This window comes from Gracilinanus agilis, chromosome 1, assembly GCF_016433145.1.
Source record: "Gracilinanus agilis isolate LMUSP501 chromosome 1, AgileGrace, whole genome shotgun sequence".
Classification (NCBI taxonomy): Eukaryota; Metazoa; Chordata; class Mammalia; order Didelphimorphia; family Didelphidae; genus Gracilinanus; species Gracilinanus agilis.
In genome coordinates this window covers 611,044,195-611,069,485 of record NC_058130.1, presented here as the reverse complement: position 1 = coordinate 611,069,485, position 25,291 = coordinate 611,044,195, and the positions used below count along the sequence as shown (strand labels likewise).

The window sequence follows — 25,291 nt, the reverse complement described above, 5'->3', positions numbered from 1 at the left end:
ATGATAAAGCACTTAATTTTATAAGCTCTGATTATTTTCTGAAGTAATTTCTAATGGGGCTAATCACCCAATTCTCTTCAGTACTAAGAACAAGCTACTAACTCTGATTAGGTAAAGTTTTAAGTTTTAATGACTATGTCTCTGTTGCTGTTTTTATATAGATGAATTTTTATCAAAATAAAAATACATTATAATTTTTTATTTTGCACAAAAGCAGGCCAATTCTATATTGTGCCTTGAGACAATATCTTATTGTAACCACCTTTATCTCTGAACTCCCTGATTTTCTGTTACTTTTCTCCTGTATCTTTTTGGATTTACCTACATTGGCAAGTTATTTGAAATTTTTCTTTTCATTATTTTATTGGTCCCATTGATGTGAAATAAGTATGATAATATATAAAGAATATGAATGCCTTCAAATGGAAATTATAAATCAGGTTTTAACAGCATTTAATATATAAAACCAGAAAAGAACTCTTCTAGAAAAAGCATGCTGCAAGTGAAGTTCCTATAATTAGACCTATGAAAGCTTTAAACATGTATAAGTTCCAGACAAAAAATTCTGCTCTTTAGAAGCATCCATGTGATAGCAAATTTGCTTTCTATACTCAGAATCACCTGTTGCCAAAAAGTGCCAGAGGAAGTCACACAACTAAGTCCATAGTGTTCATTCATAATTCATGAATGTCCTTCAGCTGGGCCTTCCCTGCAGCAAAGCAATCTGTTGCTTCTACTCTAACTGTCTCTCCTACACTGTTCAAATCTTTCTGTCTTCCTCACATTTCCCATATTATTCCTTTATTCCACTCTCTCAGTTGAGGACTCCTTTTCAACCTTTATTGAGATGAGGCCATTCTGTTAGCTTTCTATATTTCAGCACCACTTGACATCATCCCTCATTCTTTCCTCTTTTAATATTGAAGAGGTAGTCTTTTTCTCCTTCTCAAAGCTAACTTGTACCCTTGATCTTCTCCTCTCCCATTTCTACTATACTGCCCCACAATCACCTTCCCTTTCTCTCTAATCTCCAATCACTTCCTATCTACTAGCTGATTCCATATTACCTATAAACACTCGCACCCAGGTCTCCCCATCCTTATCAAAATGTTCACTTAATGAAATCCTCTCTTATCATCCTATATCTTTCCGCCCTTTCTCAACTAAATAGCTGCAAAAATCTGTCTCTACTTGTTTCTACTTCCTCTTCAGTTATTCACTTCTCAGTTCTTAGATGTTTGGTTTCTAACCTCATTATTCAACTGAAACTCATTTTCCCAAAGCTACTAAGATCTCTTAGTTGACAATTCCAATGGCATTTTATTAATCTTCACTCTTGACCTCCCTGCAGCATCTGATAGAGCTGACCATGCTCTCCTATGAGAGAGTCCCTTCTCTTTGTTCATGACATTCTTCCAGGGTTCTCCTATTACCTGTTTCACTTGTCTTCATTCTTCTTTGCAGGATCATCATCTATGTTACAAGAAACCATGGTTATGACCCAAGGCTCTGTACTGGGCATCTTCTATTCTCTCTCCAACATCCTTCTCTCAGTGACTTCATTAGGTCTAATAGGTTCAGATCTATTTATCAGTTCCATGTTACCAAATGTCAGTTGCTATGGAATATTTTCACTGGATATCTTACAGGTATCTCAAACTGACTATGTCCAAAGGAAATTCATTATTTCTGACTCTGAATCTATCTGTCTTCTTAACTTCCCAATTTCTGATATGTATGTACCTGTGTCTACTGAGTCATTCTCAGCTCCTCATGCTTTCTCTCTTCTCAACAGAAGTACATAATCTTTTTGTTCTACTCCCCTTAACATATCTTATATCTGCCCAACTCTCTTCTTATAGTCACCCCCCTCCCCTTAGAGTCCCTGTACATAGAAGGTACTATATAAATCATAGTTATCATTAGCATCACCACAACCTCTTGGCTGGACTATTGTAAAAGCCTTCTAAACTTGTCTCTCTTTTTCATTTCTTTCCTCTCTAATCCATCTTACACAGAGCTACCAAAATGATAGTCTAAAGTGCACACCTGACCATGTTGCTTCCCTAATAAGTTCCAATGGTGTATTGTCTCCAGGACCAAATGCAAATTCTACATTTGCCATTTTTTTAAATTATTCAGACATTTTAGTTGTGTCTGACTCTTTGTGAACCAATTTGGGTGGTTTTTTTTGTTTTTTTTTGGCAAAGATACTGAAGTGATTTGCCATTTACTTCTTGAGCTCATTTTGTAGATGGGGAAATTGAGGCAAACAGAGTAAAGTGGCTGACTTAACGGTCACACAGATAGCAGATGTCTGAGGCCAGGTTTAGGTTTTAGCTGACTTTCCAATCACAGATGGCTGTGATTGTCATTGTAATTCTCAATTACTAGAAAGTTCTTTTTTCATCAGTGTTTATTTGTGCTTGAAAGAGTAAAAGAATATTATTTCTTCTTTGATCTGCTTAATAAGAATGAGGAGCATGTGTACATATATATGTATATGTTTCTTCAAGATCTTTAGAAATGTATTTATATACTTTTAAAAATCACTATCTAAAAATGGAGCTGTCAGATAAAATTCAGTGTCACCTCTAGAAATTGCTGGAAAAAATTAAATATTATGTAGAATTTTCTAGACATGATTAATTCCAATGAATTTTTAATTTCTAAAATTTCTTTAGTGGATTATAGATTTTTGAGCTGGAAGAGATTGCAGAGTGAAGTCTACAAGGGTTAATGGACTTGCCTCAAGTAAAGATTTGAACCCAGGCACTCTGAATTCCAATCTCCCCTCACTCCCTGAAATAGCAAATTGTTTTTTAGTGTAATTAGAGGGAAATAGTTGAGCAAAATGTATCTATTTTTTACTAACAATATCTTTATAATTGGTTCATTTTACGTGATAGAGTACAGTTAAGATTCATACCTAACATAAGGTTTCACATGACTTCCTGTTTTCTGCAAGTGGGGGATTTGAGGCTTTTAAATTGGGTACAATTTCCTTCATCTTGCTACATGTTCATAAAGATTCACTTACAACAGATATAATATTCTGTATTATATAACTATGTAAACATTAATTTTTTTCCTCCTTGCTCTCCCAAATATGTACCATTTTTTTAGTTATTTTTCAGTTACAAATTAGTTAACTTGTAGTTTAGGGATAAGTTTGGGTTACACATTATATACATCAAAATTTTTTTCTCACAAGCGTAAATACTCATAATTTCTAAAAGTAGCTTCATATACTGGGTAGCTGGAAGAAGCTTTTTTTCTATGAGTGAAAAGAGAGAAGAGAAAGATTTCATACTTCTTTCTAAATTAGAACCTCAGTCCTGCAAAAGAGGGGATCTGAAATTAAAGGAGAGAGACAGGATCTCATTTTATTGTAAACCTCAATGATCCGGATCCTAGGATTTCTGTTTAACACTAGTGGATAATTGCAATATGACTTTTCAGTATTTTAGTACTTTCTTCTCTTAAAAGTCAAAGTATTCTTTACGTATTTTATATTTACATGATTATACTTTGCATCAGAGATATTAATACCTTGTGAGCTTGTGAGGCTACAGAATAATCCTCTAATATTTCCAGCTAAGGAAGATAAATGGAGAAGAGTTCCAATGTCATATCTAAATATATACACAGCAGCTTAATAGCGGAGTCAGAAATCAGAACTCAAGTGTCTTGAGTCTTAGTTCAGTGATCTTTCCACAAAGCATACTGTCTTTCACTTACATGGCATAAGCAAATATATCAATTTTATTTCTCAAGCTATAAAAAAAATACTACGTTTAAGGAGTAAGAAAACATAGTACTTATAAATCCAAACATGATTTTCCAAGAGAAACATTTATGTACTCTAGGAGTTTGCTATAAGAGAATGTAATAAATACTTTTCCAATAAGTTAGATTAGGTAGGGGTAGATTGTTTACAATGCATTTTTTTCTTTACAAAAGAACTTTCTCGAGTAAATGCCTAGTTTCCTAGTGCATTTAAAATGATCTGATCTACCAAAAACAAAATTCAACAAGTTTTCAGGAAGATAGCTATTACATGAAACAAGTTAAGTTCTTACATCTGAGTTTTTTAATGTGAAAATATAAGTGTGTTTGAGTTCATATTTACCATTTCTGAATTGGAAGCATTGTGCATCTTCATAGCTTTTTCCTGTACATTTCCTATAACAGCATCTGCACATAAGGCAAGGGAAATAAGGACCACACCTTCAAGAAAGTAAAAACAAAGGGAAAAAATCTCTTTATTTAATTATAAGAAACACAATAAGATGTCAGGTTTTAAAGTTGTCTTTGAGTGGGCAGCTGGGTAGCTCAGTGGATTGAGAGTCAGGCCTAGAGTCAGGAGGTCCTAGGTTCAAATCCGGCCTCAGACACTTCCCAGCTGTGTGAACCTGGGCAAGTCACTTGACCCCCATTGCCCACCCTTACCACTCTTCCACCTAGGAGCCAATACATAGAAGTTAAAGGTTTTAAAAAAAAGTTGTCTTTGAACTTGAATCCTCACACAAAGAGAAAATAGTCTTGCCCTGTCATGTCTATTTAAATCTCACATGTAATTTCTTTTTCCATCTGGTTTAATAGCCATATAAGAAAACTGATCTCCTTACAATAATAAGCAAGCCTTGTATTAGACCTAAAATCATGTCCTTTAAGGAATAATGATTTAGTGATGAGAAGTTATCACAAAAATGATAAGATTTTTAGAGAGGGCAAAGTATTGGTTCTCTATATCTTGGGGTAATACATAATTACTTTGGGCTATTTGGAGTCTATACATTATGATCCTAAACTGCCAACATTTCCATTCAAGTAAGCCCATCTTTGTTGTCAAAACAAGTAAGCAATCGATCAAAAGGTAAGCCAAGAGATTTTTCTGAATGTTGATAAAAAAGATAATGAAATTGATTAAATAATTCATAGAACCTAAAGAAATAAACTACCTTTTTTATTGGCTATATTATTAAAGTTTTTGCCTATATTGTTATTCCTTTGAGGTCAATATTAGTTATTTTATGATGAGTTATAGGAGGAGCTCAGGGCAGATTCAAGCCCACTGAGGAAAGCAGCCATGCTTGCCTGAGACTGCTGGCAAGGATCCAATTTCTCACACAAAGGCACTGCTGCTCTCAACCAAAAGCCATCATTAAACCCTGAGTCCCCCCGCACCCCCCCCCACCACTCTGAAGAGCAAAGAAGTTCTTGTAACATCATGACTGAAAGTACCAAACCTGCCTTTCCCCAAGAACAGATTAGCAATCATTGTTTCTAAACTTACATCTATAATAGCAACCCTATTAACGTTCATGTGTGAAGCCATTTTCATAAACATCATCCTGTGGGAAAGTACCACCCCCCAAGAATGTTGTAATGCTTAATATTTTACTCCCTACAAAAGTCTTTCTCTTTGTCATAATAAACAAAGATCATAGCCCCCAGTCATGGTGCCTTGATTCTTCTGTTCATTCCTTCTCAGGCAGGCTGGCTCCAACCTTTCCTGTACTTCTCCTTGTCTCACTCTCTCTCTTTCTCTAGCTGCTAATCTCCCTGGCAGGCTAAGTGGTAGCATTTAGAGGAAAGATGTTTCTTACATTCTATTAGCAAAAATCTAACATTCAATGCTTTCCTTTAAAGGCAACAAAAATATAATAAATGCCCAAATTAATACAAAATGACATTTTAATTATTTTATATCATTCTTAAAACCCAAATGAGATTTTGAAGATTGTCACTTTTAGGGAAAACATATATATTATATGCATATAATATATATATGTGTATTTTCTTTAAAAGTATATGTAAATAATAAAAGAACCACTCTGTTTCTAAATATTCAGAAATAGGGATACATTATCTATCTATCTATCTATCTATCTATCTATCTATCTATCTATCTATCTATCTATCTATCTATCTATCTATCTATTGCAGCTAAGNTATCTATCTATCTATCTATCTATCTATCTATCTATCTATCTATCTATTGCAGCTAAGTGGCCCAGTGGATAGCGTGCCAGCCCTGAAGTCAGGAAGAATTATCTTCCTGAGTTCAAATCTGACCTCAGACACTTACTAGCTGTATGACTCAGGGCAAGGTACTTAACCCTATTTGCCTCAGTTTCCACATCTATAAAATGAGCTATACAAGGAAATGGCAAACCACTTCAGTATATCTGCCAAGAAAACCCCAAAATGGAGTCATGAAAGAGTCAGAAATGACTGAAAAACTGACTAAATACAATAGTATGCATTCCTAATTCTTTTTAACGAAATTATAAGCCTAATTTATTGAAATCTACAAAGCGTAATAAAGAAAAAATCATTCATCTGATGAAAATTCTAAATGTGTTTGAGTTTTATTATATGTAAGAGGCAGCAAGGAATTTTTATTCTATTTAATCGTCTAATATAATTCCTCACTCTTAGGCAAACTAGTAAGATATAAATAGGCATGTCCTTGACCATGTGCACATTTAAAGAATTTTTATTAAATCAAGAGAGGAAAAGAAATCAGTACTATAATAATACCTTTGTATTTGTTTCTAGTTCTTTTCTGTTTATGCATGAGCACACAAAAACAGCCACATCCACCTATAAAAAGTAACTGGATTATATAATCAATAATTATAAGCAGCATGTTGGAATGCATTGGTTGTTGGAGGAGGAGTCAGAATGACTTCAGCTTGAATTTACAACACTAAGTAGGCTGAGTGACAAAGTCACTTGACTTCTGAGATCAACTTTCTCCTCTGAACAATGGAGATGATACCTACCTTTGGTAACTACCTTGCAAGATTCTTGTTCAGTTCAAATGAGATAATGTATGGAAAATGACTTACAAACTTTAAAGTTCTACAGAAATCTCAAGTGTTATTATGATCATGAGGCAAGACCACGGGCTCACATTGGGTCAGAATTCAAAGGCCACTGAAAGAATTACATTATTTCCAATTATCTTTGTAATTTAATTCTTCATACAGAGAATATGACAAGCTTATGTCAGAATCATGTGGATTATTGTTCTGATCTTGCATCAGGCCATTACCCAAATTTCTTATAAAATTTAAAGAAGTCTTGTTATGCAAAGGCAAAAATGATTAAGAAGTAAGAATTTCTTTACCTGTCAAGTTGAAATTTGGTGCAACTGTACTGTCAGCCAGAGTAAACCATATTAGGCCAAGACTCATACACACTGCAGCAGATACATCTGCAATATTATAACGCTTTCCTACATGGAACAAGAGTTCATAAATATCAAACAAGCTTGCTGTATGCACATATATACTTACTATAGCTTTTGCTATGCATTTAATAAAAATCTTCCACATAAATCCTTTGATATACTATGTAGGCTACTTTCCTTTGTTTGGAGGTGCTTTATTTTCTAGTTTTGAGTGTTTGGATGGTTTGGATGAGCTGAGAGTTCTTTACTCCAACATCTTAGCTCCCAACATACACAGTGGCCTAATTCTTTACTTATGCATGCATCTTGTCTATTTTTAGCATTGAGGAGGGGGAATCAATGAGAGAGAGAGAGAGAGAGAGAGAGAGAGAGAGAGAGAGAGAGAGAAAATATACAGGATAGAATAAGTAAGGTTTGCATAGTGTCTTCATGGTTTTGCTAAAGAGTAGTGAATTTCAAAAGGAAATAGGAGTGTATTCTGAACATTCATTAAATGTTCCCAATCCATCAGGGCAAATAAAATAGTTTTGACTACATTTATTATCCTTTAACTTAAAGAGTAGAGGGCTCTCCTAATCACTCTTCTTTTTACTACCAACTTGAGAAAATGTAAATAAATACAATATTGCTTAAAAGAATAAAAAGGAATTGTTCAAGAGCAAGAGAATGAAATGAGTCAGTCTGATTGCATTCTTCTAAATTTCAATTCTGAACCATTCCCATTTGTTTGGTAATTAGCTTTCCTCATCAAAGAGTGTTTTATAAATAATCAGCAAAAACTAAAATCAAGAAGATGAATATAAATTCTCTCACATAACTTAACAAAAAATATACCACCACTAAGGAATTTTTAAATTTAGGGAAAAATGAGATAAATCCTAATACTATGCCTGCATCTAGGTTAAACATTTCAAGAGATATGCCAAATACTTCAGAGAACAAGGTAAACAATCATATTTTGTTTTAAACCTTATGTTAGTTTTTTAATATACTAGTCATAATTTAATGATTGAAAATGACCACTTACTACTTTTTTAATGGAAGAGAAATGCCTTTTCCTAGTGTTAGATGCTATTTAAAAAACTGTAATGGACAATCTTTAATTAGCTTTAGGAATATTAAAAATCAATCATTACCTTGAATAAAAACTCCTCCTAGCATAACTGGAATCAATTTGCAGCACTTGAAGATGACTTGGGTGGGGTAATTCAGGTAGCCTAGGGAAGTGTTTGACAAACCCATAGTACCCACGGTTAGAAAAGCTATTATCATATAGGTTTTTCCTGGTATCCTGTGAAACACAATTAACATTAAAATGAAGACTGAGGACCAAATTAATAATGAGACAACTCAAGATGTTCATGAAAGGAAAATGCTTTAGTAAATATTTTTCTAATTTTTGCTTAGAATTGCTAGAAAGTATCATTTATTAAGCCAGAGTTATTTTTTAACCTAATGTTACAATTCTTTTATCTTTGAATTGCTTTATGGAAGTATGTTGAGAGAATAATAATTTTCACTTTAATTTTAAAATAAAGCATTTATGAAAAATTGCTTATGAATATGGTTTCATAAATAGCAAAACAGGAAATTAATTTACTTGAAATATGCTTTATTCTTCAGGAGACAGAGTACTTCTGCTTACATATGTACAAATTATGTAACAAAATACAGGAAAAAATGACCCAAGTCACTAAAATTTCTTTTGTTCTATAGTGATTTATGGCAATACCAAATAAATATTCTAATAATTTACTTTTAAACTTCACTTACTTTTATTTCAGATAAAGTCCATGTGTAGATTCAGAGAATATTTTTGCCAAAAATTAATAAACATAGAATTAGAAAATCAAAGCCCCAAGATTTTGGCAGGACAATCAAACCATCTACTTCAGTAATTCTGATCTATACATTATTCTTGGCAAATAGCACCTATAAAATAAAGTATATAGCAGTCTAAAGTATTTAAGGATTTCATTTACTTTCATAAATTCTCAATTCTTGGGAAAATGATGTTTTAGTTGGAACTTTAAAAACAGTCTATATTGACTTAACAAATGTCCTTTATTAGAGAATATATGATTTTTATGTTGAGCAATTACATTTCTAAGGTAACTAGGTTGAAAAATAGAATACAAAATATATTTTTTTCCAGTACCCAGTTATACATGCCGAAAGGGATATGAGGTAGGAAAATAAATTAACAATATCAAGTCATCAAATCTATTTTCCAAATATTTTCAAACTTTTTCACTGAATATTTAACCATAAAAAGAAATTGTTCTGATTTCTTCTCTTTCTTGTCCTCTTGGTCAAAATGCTGAATAATACAATATTTCAAAATGGAATAACAATAAAGTTAAAGGAAAGCAAATAAAAAACAACATCCATAAATAACACTATTGTGTCAAAGAACAGCATCAGATTTAATAAATTAAGAAATGGATACCTAAAATTGTACATATCTTTATTTTGCAAATACTTAGAGAGATGCTGATAAGTTCTACTTTGGAGAGTTTTATACTTTAGCCCCAAAATATATGTTGCATAAACAGTTAATGAAAAATTTTAGTACACTATTACAGTTATTTAGTTTATAAAGTTTATGAATTCCTCTTCCCAACAAAGTACCATATTTTTTCACTTGTACTGGAATCTTGAAATCAAAAGCTCACATTCTAAAATATATATATTTTTCTGTGGGCAATGTGGACATGAATAATGTGTATTTACCAAATGGATGATATTTGAAAGTTATCAAAATTAAGTATTGAAGTCCTTTGAATGATATCTGTGAGGCTAAAATTAGTTACATTGCTTCTTTTGTAAATTTAAGTGTTAAAACCTGAATTAGAATGATTTTCTTCATATATGTTTCAACATATCATGTTTCATTTAGTAAAACAGGACCAGCTACCTCCTATTTCATGAGGAATCAGGAAATCAATGGGCTTCTAACTTATCCCCCAAACATTAGTAGAAGCATCTCTATTTAATTTTCTATTTGAGAATTTTGTCTTACTCTTTGAGGGGAGAAAAAAGCAATACCTCGGTGTTTTATAATCAGAAATGGAAAGCAAAAGAACTGAAATTTTTGAAACTATCTTAAAAATGCCTGTAATATATTTCCACTACATCAACCTCAGATCAACCCTAATAATATATGGGAGCTTGGGATTTTTAGATATGGAATCAACAAAGAACACTACAAGTCTGAAGAATGTTGATAATCACTGCTACAATCCATTTCCTATCATGATAGTTAAACAAGGATAATTTTGGAAGAAAAAAGAATCTAGTGAAAAAGCTGCTCTCCTAATATTAAGTGATATATCCAGTTAAATTAGTAATAAAGTATAAATTAACTATGTCAGTTACAACTCCATATTTGGACTAATAATTATAGTTATAAAAATTATTATGTTAGTAATAAAGCAATCAAGATAAACTTGTAAATATAAGTTTTGTTTTTACTTTGAGATATTTTTGTCATTAGATTATTATTATTAGATATTATTTCATTAGCATTAGTTTTTATGTATTCTAGATCTCATAATTCACTGAAACTTTTACCCTACAAACCAAATTTCACTGAAATGGGTTATGATTATGGTAGATAAAAATTTGAAAACTTAGTTACTGATTGTTATTTTGTTTTAAGAAAGCAAAATGAATTGGTATAGTCAAACCCTACCTCTATTTTTATATTCATTAGAGTTATGCAACTACAACATTTTTATTTTCTTAGCTAATTTCTATGAAAATTATTGAGGAACAAATAAATTAAAAAGTGAAATGACAACAGAATTGAAAAAGTTTCATTAGTGCAGAAAAGTAGGGAATTAAAAGTCAACTATCATTACTGAAGAAGTTTATAACTATAAAATTTTTTATCTTATATTATTGGGTATCAAATCAAATATGCAAAATACTTAGAAGACTAAGTGGAAAAAGATCAAATTTTATTCATAATTGAACTAGGAAAAAATCATACCTTCTCCTTTTGTCCTGAATAAGCTGAAGTTCTATTAGTCCAAATATGGAGTAAAAGCCAAATTGAACTAAAGTAAGGTACCAGCCAAAGGGCTTAAAACCCTCCACTGAAAATATCAGCTCCTGCCAAGAAACATGAAATTATTAGGTTTAAATATGAATACCCAGAAACAATTAAAATACTAGCAACTCAAGATACAAGATAAAAAAACAAAGATCAAAGAAAATAAGTGACAACACAAATAAATGTGTGTTGACTTTTTATACAGGTAACTCAGAAGCTCATCCAAACGTAAACTCTGACACCTGTTCTAGAGAAAGTAGCAGGAACATTGTAGGAAGCTACTTTCTAAGGAACTGATGTTAGTTGATACTCAGATAAGCCTCCTCTGAAGGGTTAATATTACCTAATTACTAAAATCGAAAGAATTGCCAAAATTATAACCAGAGGATAGTTTATTTTGACATTCCAATGTATGAGTTAAATATTTTTTTATTTTAAATTTATTAGAAGTGTGAGCTCAAACTTGCTATACTTTCCCAAAAGACACTCAATTAGTTCAACTCAATTATTCTTAAGCTGTATCTAACGTGAATTCTGTAAAATCTAATTGATTTGAATTTCAGTAATATGAGAATTGAAGTATTTTAGATATGGAATGAGATTTAGTTTGCCTTTATATTTTTATACTAAACAAATTAATAGCATAAATAATTTCCCTTGGAAGGAGAAAATTTAACCTCAAGGTTGAACAAGCTGTTTTAAAGCACTTTAGCAGCTCATAATTTATATGTGAAAAATTTAGACATGTCTCCTCATGATCAAAACAGTTACTATGACAAAATTTAAAAATTAATTTTAAAATAATTATATAATTTTCAGATAGCTCCTAATGATTAATTTCATCTTCATTGGTGGTGAATTAATGCATTTCATTTTTTGATACGATTATTTGATTTTAATAAAATTAACAAATGCTCTTAAAAAATAAAATAATTCTATAATTCAAACTTTTTAAAACAGACTATATGCTCACAAATTCCCTACAAGAATGAGATTTTGCTGTTGAAAGTAAGTTTAACATATATGAATCTTTGTAGATTTAAATGTCCCTAAAATGAATAAAAAATATGCTTGAAATAAAAAAACGGAAATCCAGTAAGAGACTTAAAGACTCTTTTGTTTCAAAACAAAAATTAAACAAGAAAATTCTGAATTTTATATTCATTAATTTTATTAAACAGATTTTAAAGTGCCCTTTGGCATTACTGTCAAAGGAACTATTAATTCCTTTGTACACACCAATCTTTTGTAAAATGTCTTGGTTTCTTTTGGATGAGAGAAAATATGAAATCATAATATGGTTTGGCATTCAAAATAAGATATCAACCCGGCCTCAGCCACTTCCCAGCTGTGTGACCCTGGGCAAGTCACTTGACTCCCATTGCCCACCCTTACCAATCTTCCACCTATGAGACAATACACCGAAGTACAAGGGTTTAAAAAAAAATTAAAAATCAAAATAAGATATCACTATTACTATGTATAACTAACCTATCTTATTTATCATTAGTAAAGATATAGTTTTACTCTAAATGAAGAATATCATTTATATCTTAATACTAAGTAAGAATATGCATTTCAAAAATGAAAATGGCAAAAATGGCTTGAATTATGATTACAAGCATTTAAGTTACTTTCACTGATTTTTGTGCATGCTATTTAAAGAGATGAAGGAAGATGGATATTTTTAACTTTTGTTACTTTAAATAAATAGTTCCTCATTAAAACTGTTCAAATTGCCAATTTCTGTTCTTCTGCAATAATATATATGTGATATATATATATAATATATAATATAATATAATAATATAACTCATTTTGTAAAAATGGGACCTTGTAGTTAAAATGTCCTCAAACTATAAAGAATTTAAATCATGCTGTAAACAACCATAAAGAAACTAATAGCAAGCTACTTATGTAATTCTTCTAACAATAGCAGTCTTTTAAATGTCAATTTTAATCAAAACCATGGCTCACTGGTAAATTTCTTGTTTTGTATCTTTTAATAAGTGCATATAATATGAAAAATATTAAAAAAGAAGACTTTGGATGAGGCACGTAAATGATCTTTTCCTAAGAAGGTTATTTTAATGATATTCTCTATATTTTTCAAAAGATATACCTTTCAATATGGTGAAATTAATAAAATTTAGATTTTAAGGATTAGGAAGAAAGGTTTGATAAATATTTTGCTGTGTGACAGAACACTCACTCTTTGTTCCTCTGCATGGATCAGCTGACCAATTTCCTGCAGCATTCTACCTCTTTGAATCCCTCCCCCTTTTTAATAAATTGCTCAAATATTACTTTCTATAGGAATCCTTTCATGGCCACCTCTAGTGCCTCAGTCTATGAAGATCTTCTTAAATTTACTTTGCATTTACTTTGGATCTGCTTGTTTATAAACAGTTTGTTTCTTCTAATAAAGAATAAGATTCTTCAAGGAAGCAACCATTTTTCTGTTCTTTGTATCTTCAGTGATTAGCACAGTGCTTGTGAAAGCTGGCACTTAGTAAGTACTTAGCAATCTTCTGTGCTAGATCACCATGCAGATAAATTTACTACACTGTCTTAAGCCCTGTTCATTCTTCCTTCTATACAATTTCACTTGTTATCACATCAGTTTTGATGGATTCAATTATGTGATATTGAAAATTTGGGAGGTCCTTAAACGGATCTTGAGGTCTCTGGCCTCAACTTCCTGTGGATGTTTAGGGGACTTGAAAACTACATTTCCCATATTTCCTCATATGTAATACAGGTGGGCAGAAAGTGTGATTATGTAGACAGAGGTATAAAGACTCAGAACTTGATTGGGATGCTCTCTTTCCTATGAAGCAGTCAGGGGAAAAGCATGGTGTGGCATTTGAATTAGATCTTAGCAGGCACTTGGTTATTTTAAATTACCAATATGGATTACAATAAAACCCTAAAATTTTTAAATATATCCTTCTATATTAATTTTATTTGTTACAACAATTATGAGCAATATGTTATTGTCTTTAAGTCTATTTATCTAGGCCTAACCTCTTCACTTATTTTCAATCTCACATCTCCAAATGGATGTCCTGTAGACTTAAATTCAACATGTCCAAAGCTGAACTCATTAATTTCCCCATCAAATCCTGACCACTCCCTCTTCCAAACTTTTTTATTATTCAAATACAAGGTTTACAACCTAGGCATCATCCTTAACTCTTTCACACCCTTGTATATATAATCTGGTGCCAAGGCCAGTCTATTTTAATTTTCTCTCAACATCTCTCAAATATTTCCCCTTTTCTCATCTGACACAGGCCCCATTCCGATAGCAGCCTCCATTATCTTGTACCTGGACTATTTGATTGGTTTGTTTGCCACAAATCTCTATTCCACCAAATTGTCAAGTGGTTTTTCTAAAAGTACAGGTCCAGCCATGTCACTCTTCATTCAGTAAATTCCAGGGGCTCCCTATCATATCCAGTATCAAATATAAAATCCTGTTTGGTGACTTCCCTCCCCTCATCTTTCTAATCTCAAACCTTGTTCCTTATTTCTTGAATTGTAAAATTAACTTATCCTATTAGAGATAGCAGGAAAACTGATGTAAAACGTAGATGTGAAAAAATGTTTATCTTGGATTTACTGTCAGTAAAACTGAATATACACACAAATGCATGCATATATACAGTATATGTATACACTATCTGATAAGAATAAGTGGTATCAATACAGAAGAAATAAATGAAAATGTTGTTATTTTTTCTTTACCTGTAAATATCCATAGATTAGGTAAAATACAAAAACTCCTGTAACACATATGAAAAACTGAGTGGGTTTGTTAAATTTGCTGAGATTTATGCCAAGTACTACAATGTCATCTATTGACTTGATGTGTGGTGACATAGCTTGGGCTTTGGAAGAGACACTGATAGAAACATATTTCCTTGAGTTGCTGAATTTCAGATCCATTGTTCCTGGTTCGATGCATTCAGTGCTTATAGAGCTACTGTTCTTATAGTTGAGTTCTTCCTTGGAATGTTGACCAAAGTCCTAGAGAATCAGACAAGCAATAGAGGTGTGAAATTAAAACAGAGAGAAATTAAATTTCTATTAGGTCACACAATTTATTTTATCTTACACTAAACACTGTTTTAAAATTACATAAACTGGTCTCACTTAATATAAAAGCATTCATGTACCTTTCATAACCATCAAAAATATATGTGCTTCTACTCACAATTCATCTTCTCCTGTTCAAGATGATGGTGAAGTCACAATATTAAATAGCCTACATCAGACTCATTTCCATGGCAACAAACCAATAGTTAAAACAGGATTGCTAATTTAATTCTAGGATTATGTACTTTAAAGAGTTTATAATACACACATATATATGACTTGTCTTTTCAATATTATGCCAAAATAATATCTATATTTTAAAATACATTGTTCCTATATTAGTTTGCTTCAAAATGAAGACAAAAATCATGTTTTAATTTTTGATGACATCCTTTTTTTTAAAGAAAAATATACACTTAGTTTTTGCATGTAAAATTTAAATGATAGTATAATAAAGATGCCAAAAATAACTTCTAATGATTTAACTTTTATTGGTTATATATTCATGTAACTATTTTTAAGCAATGATTTTAAATAATCCAACTCAACTATTCCCACAAAAGACTATATCAAAACCTTCAGTAATTAGCACCACAGAAAATCTGGTAAACCCTACTTGACAAATACTACTTCTATGACCCTAGATAAGTCACTTACCTTTACCCTCTATCATTTTCAGTTTCCTTATTTGTAAATGGAAATAATAATGGCTGTGGTACCTATCTCATAAGGTTACTGTGAGGTTCAAATCAGAAAGGATATTTAAATAACACTATTATTTTTTTACTATTATTTTTAACTAGTTAAAAAGAACATTGGACTGTGGCAGACATATCCAGCAATTATTCACTGATAATATTATGCATTAATTGCACTACTGCACTAAATTTTAAGGCAAATAAAAAAAGTTAAGATACATATTTGCTGAATAAACTTTAGTCAAGGCAGCCTATAAAATTCAGAAATCAGTGAGCAGCTATAGTGTTGGAGAAAATGTACCATCCCCAATAATATATTCTTTCATATTGAAGGAAACCATAAGACAGAAGGAAATTGTAGATAAATAGAAGAATGGCTTATACATTTGCCTCTGAAAGTAATTAGCAAGTTTTTATCAGGTACTCAAGGTGGCAAGAAATATCATTTAATAGTCTACTTCGTTACCTTATCTTAAAGTACTCCTGGTAAGTGTATATAAAAAGTAATTGTAGCCTATGTAGCAACTTCTGTTTTGTTGGATGAATTAGAGAAAATTCTGTTAATATTTTTGACAATATTTTCTCTAAGAGAAAATCCATAAATAGTACTTGGTAACACTGAAGAAAGGTAGATGAAAAATAGGTAAGTTTAGGATTAAGAATTAAAGATGTTTTATGCTTATATATTAAAAACTTTTTTTCAAGGAAAGCTGAAAGGCATGACAGCAATTATCAAATACTAACATTAAAAATGAATCTGACTTTATATCAGGGAATAACTTAATTACTAATAAGGGAGTCATTTTGGAATTATCTTTGCATAGTTAGATCATCAGCAAATTAGAACAAAGATAAAAAATTAAGAGCTGATTAAAAGAAACAGTAACGATGAAAAGATGGTGTTCAATTTCAGAAGCCTCAAATCAATATCCTGATAAGGCTAAATTCTGAAAAATTGAAAACATGAAAATTAAGGCAACTGTAGTTATAACTATGTCATAAAGATATTTAGCCAACATAAAGGAATCATCAAAAAGAGGTCAAAAGAGCACTAAGAAGGGAGTTGAAAGGTACTGGACATGGTGAGAACTAAAATAATATCATAAAAAATGACACTGATGATTCTCAATAAATAGGAAACAACTAAATACCAATGTTGGAATCATTTCCAAATCAGCAGTCTATGTAGAGACATTTCCAATTGTATGTCCTGGAAACATTGTAAACTCAGCATGCCCAAACCTTAACTAATTATCTTTCCTTCAAAGCCCTGCCCTCTTCTAAATTTCTTTCTCTCTTTCAATTGAAGGTACTATCCTTCCAATTTCTAGGATTCATAAGCTCAGTATTCTGGACTCCTTACTCTCCTTTACCTCACAGATCCAATCACTTGCCAAATGTTGCCCTGTCTACCTTCTCAACATTGCTTCCATCTGGCCCTTTCTACTCCTGAATTCCAACCTTAGTTCAGACTCTCATCATTTCTTGCTTAGATTATTACATGTCTCCTAAATGATGTCACTTCTTCAAGTTTCTTTCTTCTATAGTACATTCTACAAATGGTTGCCAAAATTTTCCTTAAGTATAAATTTGGCCATGTAATTCCCCTACTCAATCAGCTCCAGAGGTTCCCTGTTGCCTGTAAGATAAAATATAAACATCTCTATTTAGTGTTCAAAGCCTTACATGTCTTGGCCCAAACCAATTTATTCAATCTCATTGGTGGTTGAATAAATTACTCTCTGTAATACAGCTAACTGGCTATCTATTTGTTCTTTAGTTATAACACTCTGTCTCCCACATGTTTGTCTTTATACTTGCCTTCTCCAGTTCTAGAGTTGATCTCTACTTCTAGTTCATGGAATCCCTTCTCTTCTTTTAAGATACAGGTCAAGCACAATATTCTGTATGAAACCTTTCCTAATTCTCCTAAATTCTAGTGCCCTCCTTTCCAAACTACCTGTAACTTCTTTTTCTATATTTGAATTTCTTGAATTTATATACATATATATTTATGTTGTGTATATTGTAAAATATATTTGTCTCTCCCATTCAAATGTAAGTGCTAATCAAATAGGGATTACTTCTTTGTGTTTATATCTCTAGTGCCTAATATGATGCTTGACACATAATAGGAACTTGAATAAATACTTGTGAATGACTGACTTTCCATAACATACCTACTACATGATCACCTAGCCTTTTTTTATTTTTTTAAGATTTCTAATGAGAGGGAAATTATTACCTTCCAAGACAGCCCATTCCATTTTTGAACAATATGGTATTTAGGGTGTTTTTCCTTATACCAGGGCAAAAACTGCTTCCTTGAAACTTCCTCCCCCTCAGCAGTTCCCCCTAACTCTTGCCTTGCTCTAATTTTTGCCTTCTGGTGACAAGAAAAATAAATCTAAACACCTCCCATGAGACAAATCTACAAATACTTAAATATGGCTGTCACATACTCTTTACTTAGGTGTTCCCTTTTTCATGCTAACCCTCTCTAGTTCAAATAGCATGGTTTCTGGGTATCTCCCTGACCATTAGAAAGTTCTCTGAGAGAAGCATCAGAATCATATTCACCAATTTAATCCAACAAACATTTACTCTGTACCAGGGATACAAAGACAAAAGCAAAATAATTCCTGACTTCAAGAAGCTTCCATTCTATCTTTTTATCTTCGATGCCTAGTATACAGTAAACATAAAGCTTACTATGTCTTGTTAATCTTGTGACATAACACTCCTCACTTCTCTCTAGGATTCTGAAAGTCCAGAACTTGCTCTTCTTGCATGCTAGGAGGCCAGGACTCCAGGTGCCTTGGGATGCAACAATACTATCACAGCCCTGCTAAGTTGAGGACTATGCTGGATTAAGAAGCCTTTATACAGGGGACACTTTGAACTTAGTAATCAATCAACTATCTTCAATTGAAGATACTCTTCAATTCACAGATGCTCTGCCTGGATTCATTCTATAATGGCTAGCATACTACTGATCCTCTTATTTTCCCTGTCTCAGTGATTATGAAACCCTAATTACCAAAGAGTAAATCTCACCCTCCAATACCACTATCAACTCCTGCAGGGCAAGGACTATGTATTTACCTATCTTTGGATCCTCAGCACTTAGCACACTGCCTGGCAAATAAGGAGGGCCTAATGAATGCTTGTTTACTCAACCCTACCCCAATGTTCCACTATACATTCCCCCAACTTTTCTATTGTGTCCTGTGGAATTTCCATTGAATAATTAAACTTCTTTTCATTTTAGATGTCTTCCTTTTATATTTCTTGCAGCTTCTGTCATTCACTAAGAGCTGGTTTTCCCTCTGAATGGCATTACATCTTTGGCCAATCTATACAGTATTCTCTTATGCCTTCAACTCATTCATCCTGGTTGGGGAGTCAAAATACTCTTTTTTCCCTTACTTATTGCCAATTCAGAGTTTTCCCTCTTCTACCATCATTCATCAATTTTTCCTCCTTTGAGGATCACTCTATACATATTAATCATACAATTCAGATCTTGCTGGCCAATATCTACTGATCCTCAAGACACAGTCTCTCCTTTCTGTTCAGTCTTTGTCTGGCAGTCTTCCTATCCATTCCAGATCCCATCCTTACACTAGGGAACTTTGATATACTGATATTACCTCACATACTCAAATTTCTCACTCTCTCACTCCCTCAACTTCATCTCAGCTACAGAGTCATGATGACCATAGAGTGTGTAAACTTTAAAGTATTGTAAAAATATTGAAAATTATATTATTCTCTTAATCTTGTTCCCTGCCCTATGCCTCAAAAGGCATTTTTTGTCCTCCCTATGATGTTCAATCTCTTCACTCCCCAGTGTTTTCACAGACTACCACCTCTGCTTTAACCTCTCAATCCATCCCAATTTAATACTTTCATGAATTAACTCTACACTATTCTTTACTCTCTAATCCCTTGCCTCCTTATTCTATCACCAATCTTGCCAAAATCTAACCCAAGATTACTCCTACTATCCTCTTCCATTCCTAAGCAGCTCCATCAAATAATCCAGAAATTTTTTATCTAATCTCAACTAGACCTCAGTGCAACAAGGCAATCCTTCTACTTTTCTCTAATCAATTTGATATCTCACTCACCACAACTGTTCCAAACCTTTTCTTTTGTCTAGTGTCTAACACTGGGACTTGACAGTAGAGGAGGGAGATCATTCCATCTATGAAGGACAGCTAAAGAAAATGCTTGAAGTTGAGAGATGGAGTGTTTTATTTGTAAAATAGCCAGGAGGCCAGTGTCAATGGATCAAAGTATTTGCTAAGTAGTAAGGTATAAGAAGACTGGAAAGGTAGGAGAGAATTAAGTCATAAAGGACTTAGAATGCCCAACAGAGCATTTTGTATTTGCTCCTGGAGCAATAGGAAGCCACTGAGGTGAGATTTTGGCTTGATTGGTGATTGGATAAGGAGGCAAGGGATTAGAGAGTAAAGGGTTTTAAAAGAAAATAAAGAGATAAATCTTTTAGAGAACAGGATGGAATGGGATTACTGGAATAGTAGAGGGGCTAACCTTGGTAAAGAGTAAAGCTACTTAATCATATATAACAAGGATGAATGAGAATCATATCTGAAATCATTTCTCATAATCTTCTTTAACTCTCTAAGGGAAAAGTTTACCTTTCTCCTTGTGAAAGATAAACATATACCCTTGATATCATGCCTTCCTCCATCTTTTCTCTAGTAGACTATTACTCCCCCTGTCCTCCTCACCATCTTCAGTTCTTCCCATCTGGTGTGGTTCTTTCTCTCTTGCCTTATAATAGTGATGATGAACTTTTTAGAGATGGAGTGCTGGGCCCTGCCCCCACCCCACCCCCAAGACTGAGTGCTGTGCCTCCCCCATCCTTACCCCACAAAGAGGAAGGAGAAAGTGCTCCCATTGGACTGCTAGGCAGAGGGACAGGGAATGTGAAAATATATAATCAGGCATGGTGGAAAAAAGGAGGGGAACAGCTCTACCTGGGTCTCTCTGTCTTTCTAGAACAAACTGGGGGGTGGGGGTTGGGGGGCGCCACGTGTGCCATCTTTGTCACCTGTGCCATAGGTTCACTATCACTGCTGAAAAACAAAAGTGCATGGAGAAAAGTTAGGTGAAAACAAAAGAATATTTGGCCAGAGGAGAAAAACAAGTCACTTTAATAATGAATGTTTTAAATTACTATCTATGTCAGATTCTAAGAAAATGAAAAACAACCAGCTACTGTTTTTCCAACTAAGAACTGTTGAAAGATGAAGTTAGCTAGGTACGGTTATTGTCTTAATTTGACTTTAGTCTTTTAGTGCAACACTGTGATGGCTTTCTGAAAGCTATATCTTGGAACCTCTTTCCCAAGAAAGGTTTGAAATAGAAATAACTATACCTACGTATAAAAATGGGTAGAATGCTTCTCAAGGTAACTTTTAGCCAATTTTATTAACTTCATTTTAAATTCTCCTATGGTATTAAAAAAGTTATTTCTTACTCTGCTTTGTTTAGATAGTCTCTTAAATGAACAAACCTTTGCAAAGTAAGTCAACTTATAACTTTTGTAATGACTGTGCTTAAAACAAAATTATTCAATAATTATTTACTCCTCAAATGACTAATAAAGTCAGTTGATTTCAGAAAGATGAATCGTTTTAATACTTGTTTTCAAAAGGATTATGTATAAAGTATAAGGGTGCTATCTGAATTTCCAAACTTTAAAATTTTCACAGTATATCATTAAACATACAAATAGTAATAACATAATGTCTGAAATAATCAGCATTGTTTAGTGTTACTCTTCAAATGACCCTAAGAACTTTAGACGAGTTTTCTTAGTGTAGTATCTAGGGAAAAATCTCTGAGTGAGGCCAAAATATGCAAAAGTCAGTAAGAAAATATGTGTGACATTACAGCTTCAACTCATGTATAAAGTAACTACTGAGCTCAGATAAAAAGAACTAACAGATGTGCCTTTTTGTTTCTTTGCTTCAGTAGCATGTTCCTTCCCCTCACAAAAGTCATTACCTTCTCTCTCTTTTAACTTTCAATTAAATTAACCATGCCAAAGGTAAGCCCATTAATATAGACAATATAATAAAAACACAGAAAAGAAGTCTGGCCCAGGATTCTTATAGCAGAATGATTTACAGGTGAGAGGCAGAAAATCTAGCTTTAGCAAACAGTGTGACCCCTGAGGCAGCCAGCATCCCTCCCCTAGTAACAGAGAAAGGGGATATATATATATATATATATATATATATTTATACACACACATATATATACAGCCTGAAACAGACACCTTGATTACTATGTGAGCATGTGCAATAAATATTAAACACTGAGGCACTAATAGTAAAAATTAACTTTAAAGATGGTATTTGATGTCTTCAGTTAGCAGTATTCCTGATTTGTGTTTCCCTAGTGCACCTCCCCCCTTCCCCCAATCCCCATCTTTCCCCTCTCTATACTTATTAAAAGTACTCTAATACTTTATCTACTTGTGTTGGGCATGTGCTGTTAAGGCCTTCTGAAACTTGATGGAAAATGTCTGCCAAAAGATAAGTATTCCCATGATTAGGCCAAGAAATAAGTGGTAAAGGATATGAAACACATTCACTTATTTACTTGGGGCAGCATCTTCATTAATTGCTAGGCAATAATATCTTGAAAATTTCCCTTAAGAACCACCATAACTTGTTTCTATTTAAAAGTTATTAATCATAAATCTACTTTTCCATTCTCAAATAACACCCAAGATTAGATAAGTCTACCTTTGATGTCCATCAGATCTTATGCCTAAAATATGCTCAATCTTTCGTATACTATAGAATACCAATCTGCATCAGATGCTTCCAGGTCTTGTCTATTATCCTTGAACTCTCTCCTCCCTTTTTCAAGCAAACTCCTTGAGAAATCTTTCTATATTGGTGCCTCTACTTTCTCTCATCTCTTCTAAACCTTCTTTAATTTGATCTCATGCTTTATCATTCAACTGAAAATGCTATCTCCAAAGTCACTGATATCTTAAATGCCAAGTTATTTTCTCAATCACCTTCAACCTCTTAGTGGCATTTGATACTATTTGATCACCTTCTCTTCCTGGATCTTCCCACTCAGTGGGTTTTCCTGGCCCTGCTTTCTCTAGGTTCTCCTCTTGCCTATCTGACTGCTTCTTCTATGATCATGCCATCAACACTGAGTTGTCAAGGCTCAATTCTGGTTCCTCTTTTCTCTCTAAACTCTTACTTGGTATCCCCCTTGGCTCTCACCAGTTAAAAATCATTTCTATACTGATGATTATTAATTATTAAATGTATTTATCTCATCCCATTATCTCTCCTGAACTTGAAAGTTCCATATCATGAACTAACAGATACTGCATTTAAAACTTGATGTCTTGTAAACAACTTAACCTAAACTGTCAAAAAGGATTCATTATCTTTTTCTCCAGAACCTATCATCCTCCCAGTCATCCAGGGTCACAACCTCAATGGCATCCTCAATTCTTCACTATCATTCACCCCACACATATAACTGGTTGTCAAAAATCTTGTCCTTTTGCATCTCTCAAAATCAACCCTCTTTTCACTCACATAGCAACCAGTGTAGTTGAGAACCTCATTGCTGCTTATCTAGACTATTGCAACAGTCTTGTATCTAGCCTCATTTCAAGTTTTTCCTAATTTCAATTCATTCTCCTCATAGCTGCCAATGTGATTTTCTTTTAAAGTGTAAGGTTGAATGTTACTCCCCTAACCTCATGACTCCTTATTACTTCTAAGTCAAATATAAATTACTCTGGTATTTAAAGTTCTTCACATCCTAGCTCCTTTCTACTTTCAAGTCTTTGTACATATTCCTCTAGCACCCAGCCAAACTGGGTTACTTGTTATTCTCCAAAATGCTTCAATCTCTCGTTTCTTCTGGCTGTCATATATCTGGAATGCACTTTCTCTTCATTTCCAACTCTTGGAATGTCTAGGATCCTTCAAGATTCAATTCAGGGAGCAGCTGGGTAGCTCATTGGATTGAGAGCCAGGCCTGGAGATGGGAGGTCCTAGGTTCAAATGTGACCTCAGACACTTCCCAGCTGTGTGACCCTGGGCAAGTCACTTGTTCTCCATTGCCTACCCTTACCACTCTTCTGTCTTGGAGCCAATACATAGTATTGGCTCCAAGATGGAAGGTAAGGGTTTAAAAAAAAAAAAAAAAAAGATTCAATTCAAATGTCATTTGCTGAAGAAGGCCATTCCTTGTCTCCCATGCTCTTAATAACTTCTACTCCAAGGTTATCTTGAATCTTACTTGTATGTATCTTTTATACACATACATATGTACAAGTTAAGTTTTTTAACTCAGAGATTGTTTCTGTATGAAAATTAAGGTTGTTAAACATTTTAAACATGTTGGATGTTTGCTAGCTATGTAATTCTGAGTGAGTCACTTAACTTCTGACTGCCTGAGTTGCTTCATCTGTGAAATGGGGATGATAACAACAGTATCTACCTCATGTCTATATTGTGAGGATAAAATATTTAAAAAGCTCTGCAAATCCTGAAGTGCTATATGAATGCTATTTTTTTCCCCTTTGAATTCCAAGTCCTTATCATAGTGCCTGACACATCAGGGGCTTAAATACAAATAGACTGATTTTTAAATTGGCTAAGCCTTCCGTATATTAAGTCAAAATGTATGTTTATAGCAATCAAAAAAGAGAACTCTGACAAAATCCCTTGCCTTGCATTCAAAACAGATACTTAGTAATGCAGACACTATCCAATAATTACAATTACCATGTTAAAATAGTCTAAAGAATATATAGTCCAGATACAATACTTATAACATAATTTATAGACTTCAAGTTTTACTTCTATGTATAACAGAATCTAATTATCCTTAAAGTAAAATGATATGTAATAAATCCCATTTTCACATTTTAATTTAAATTATAAAATTAGGCATAAATCCTCTAGTTCTGTGCATTCTAACCTGCTGCTGGGGTAAGATAAGAGGAGAATATCATGAAGTAGTAGTACTTCCTGTTTTTGTCAAAGTGACCAAAATCCTTACCATTTAGAATATTTGTGAAGTGGGAGAAGGATGAATTTTGATGCTATAGTGGTGTTGCTTGCTGCTGTCACCATTCTAATGGACGTAATAATCAAAACTCCCAGATCAGATTGCCACAAGGGCTCTAGGCAAAAATATCCTGTG

General features: G+C 33.1%; 1 protein-coding gene across 2 annotated transcripts in view; it reads right to left on the bottom strand.

Moving 5' to 3' along the window:
• Positions 1–15,287, bottom strand: part of SLC35B3 (solute carrier family 35 member B3) — a 29,762-nt gene extending 14,475 nt beyond the window's left edge. Inside the window, exons 1-5 of one of the 2 annotated variants that reach the window (XM_044658157.1) lie at positions 15,012–15,287; positions 11,199–11,320; positions 8,341–8,495; positions 7,142–7,249; positions 4,133–4,230 (exon numbers count right to left, since the gene is read on the bottom strand). In XM_044658157.1, the coding sequence (XP_044514092.1) occupies positions 4,133–4,230; positions 7,142–7,249; positions 8,341–8,495; positions 11,199–11,320; positions 15,012–15,212 (684 nt within the window). In that variant the 5' untranslated portion in view covers positions 15,213–15,287. The remainder of the gene's footprint in view (positions 1–4,132; positions 4,231–7,141; positions 7,250–8,340; positions 8,496–11,198; positions 11,321–15,011) is intronic. The other variant, XM_044658156.1, reaches the window with a different exon arrangement.
• Between the last annotated feature and the right edge of the window lie 10,004 nt (positions 15,288–25,291).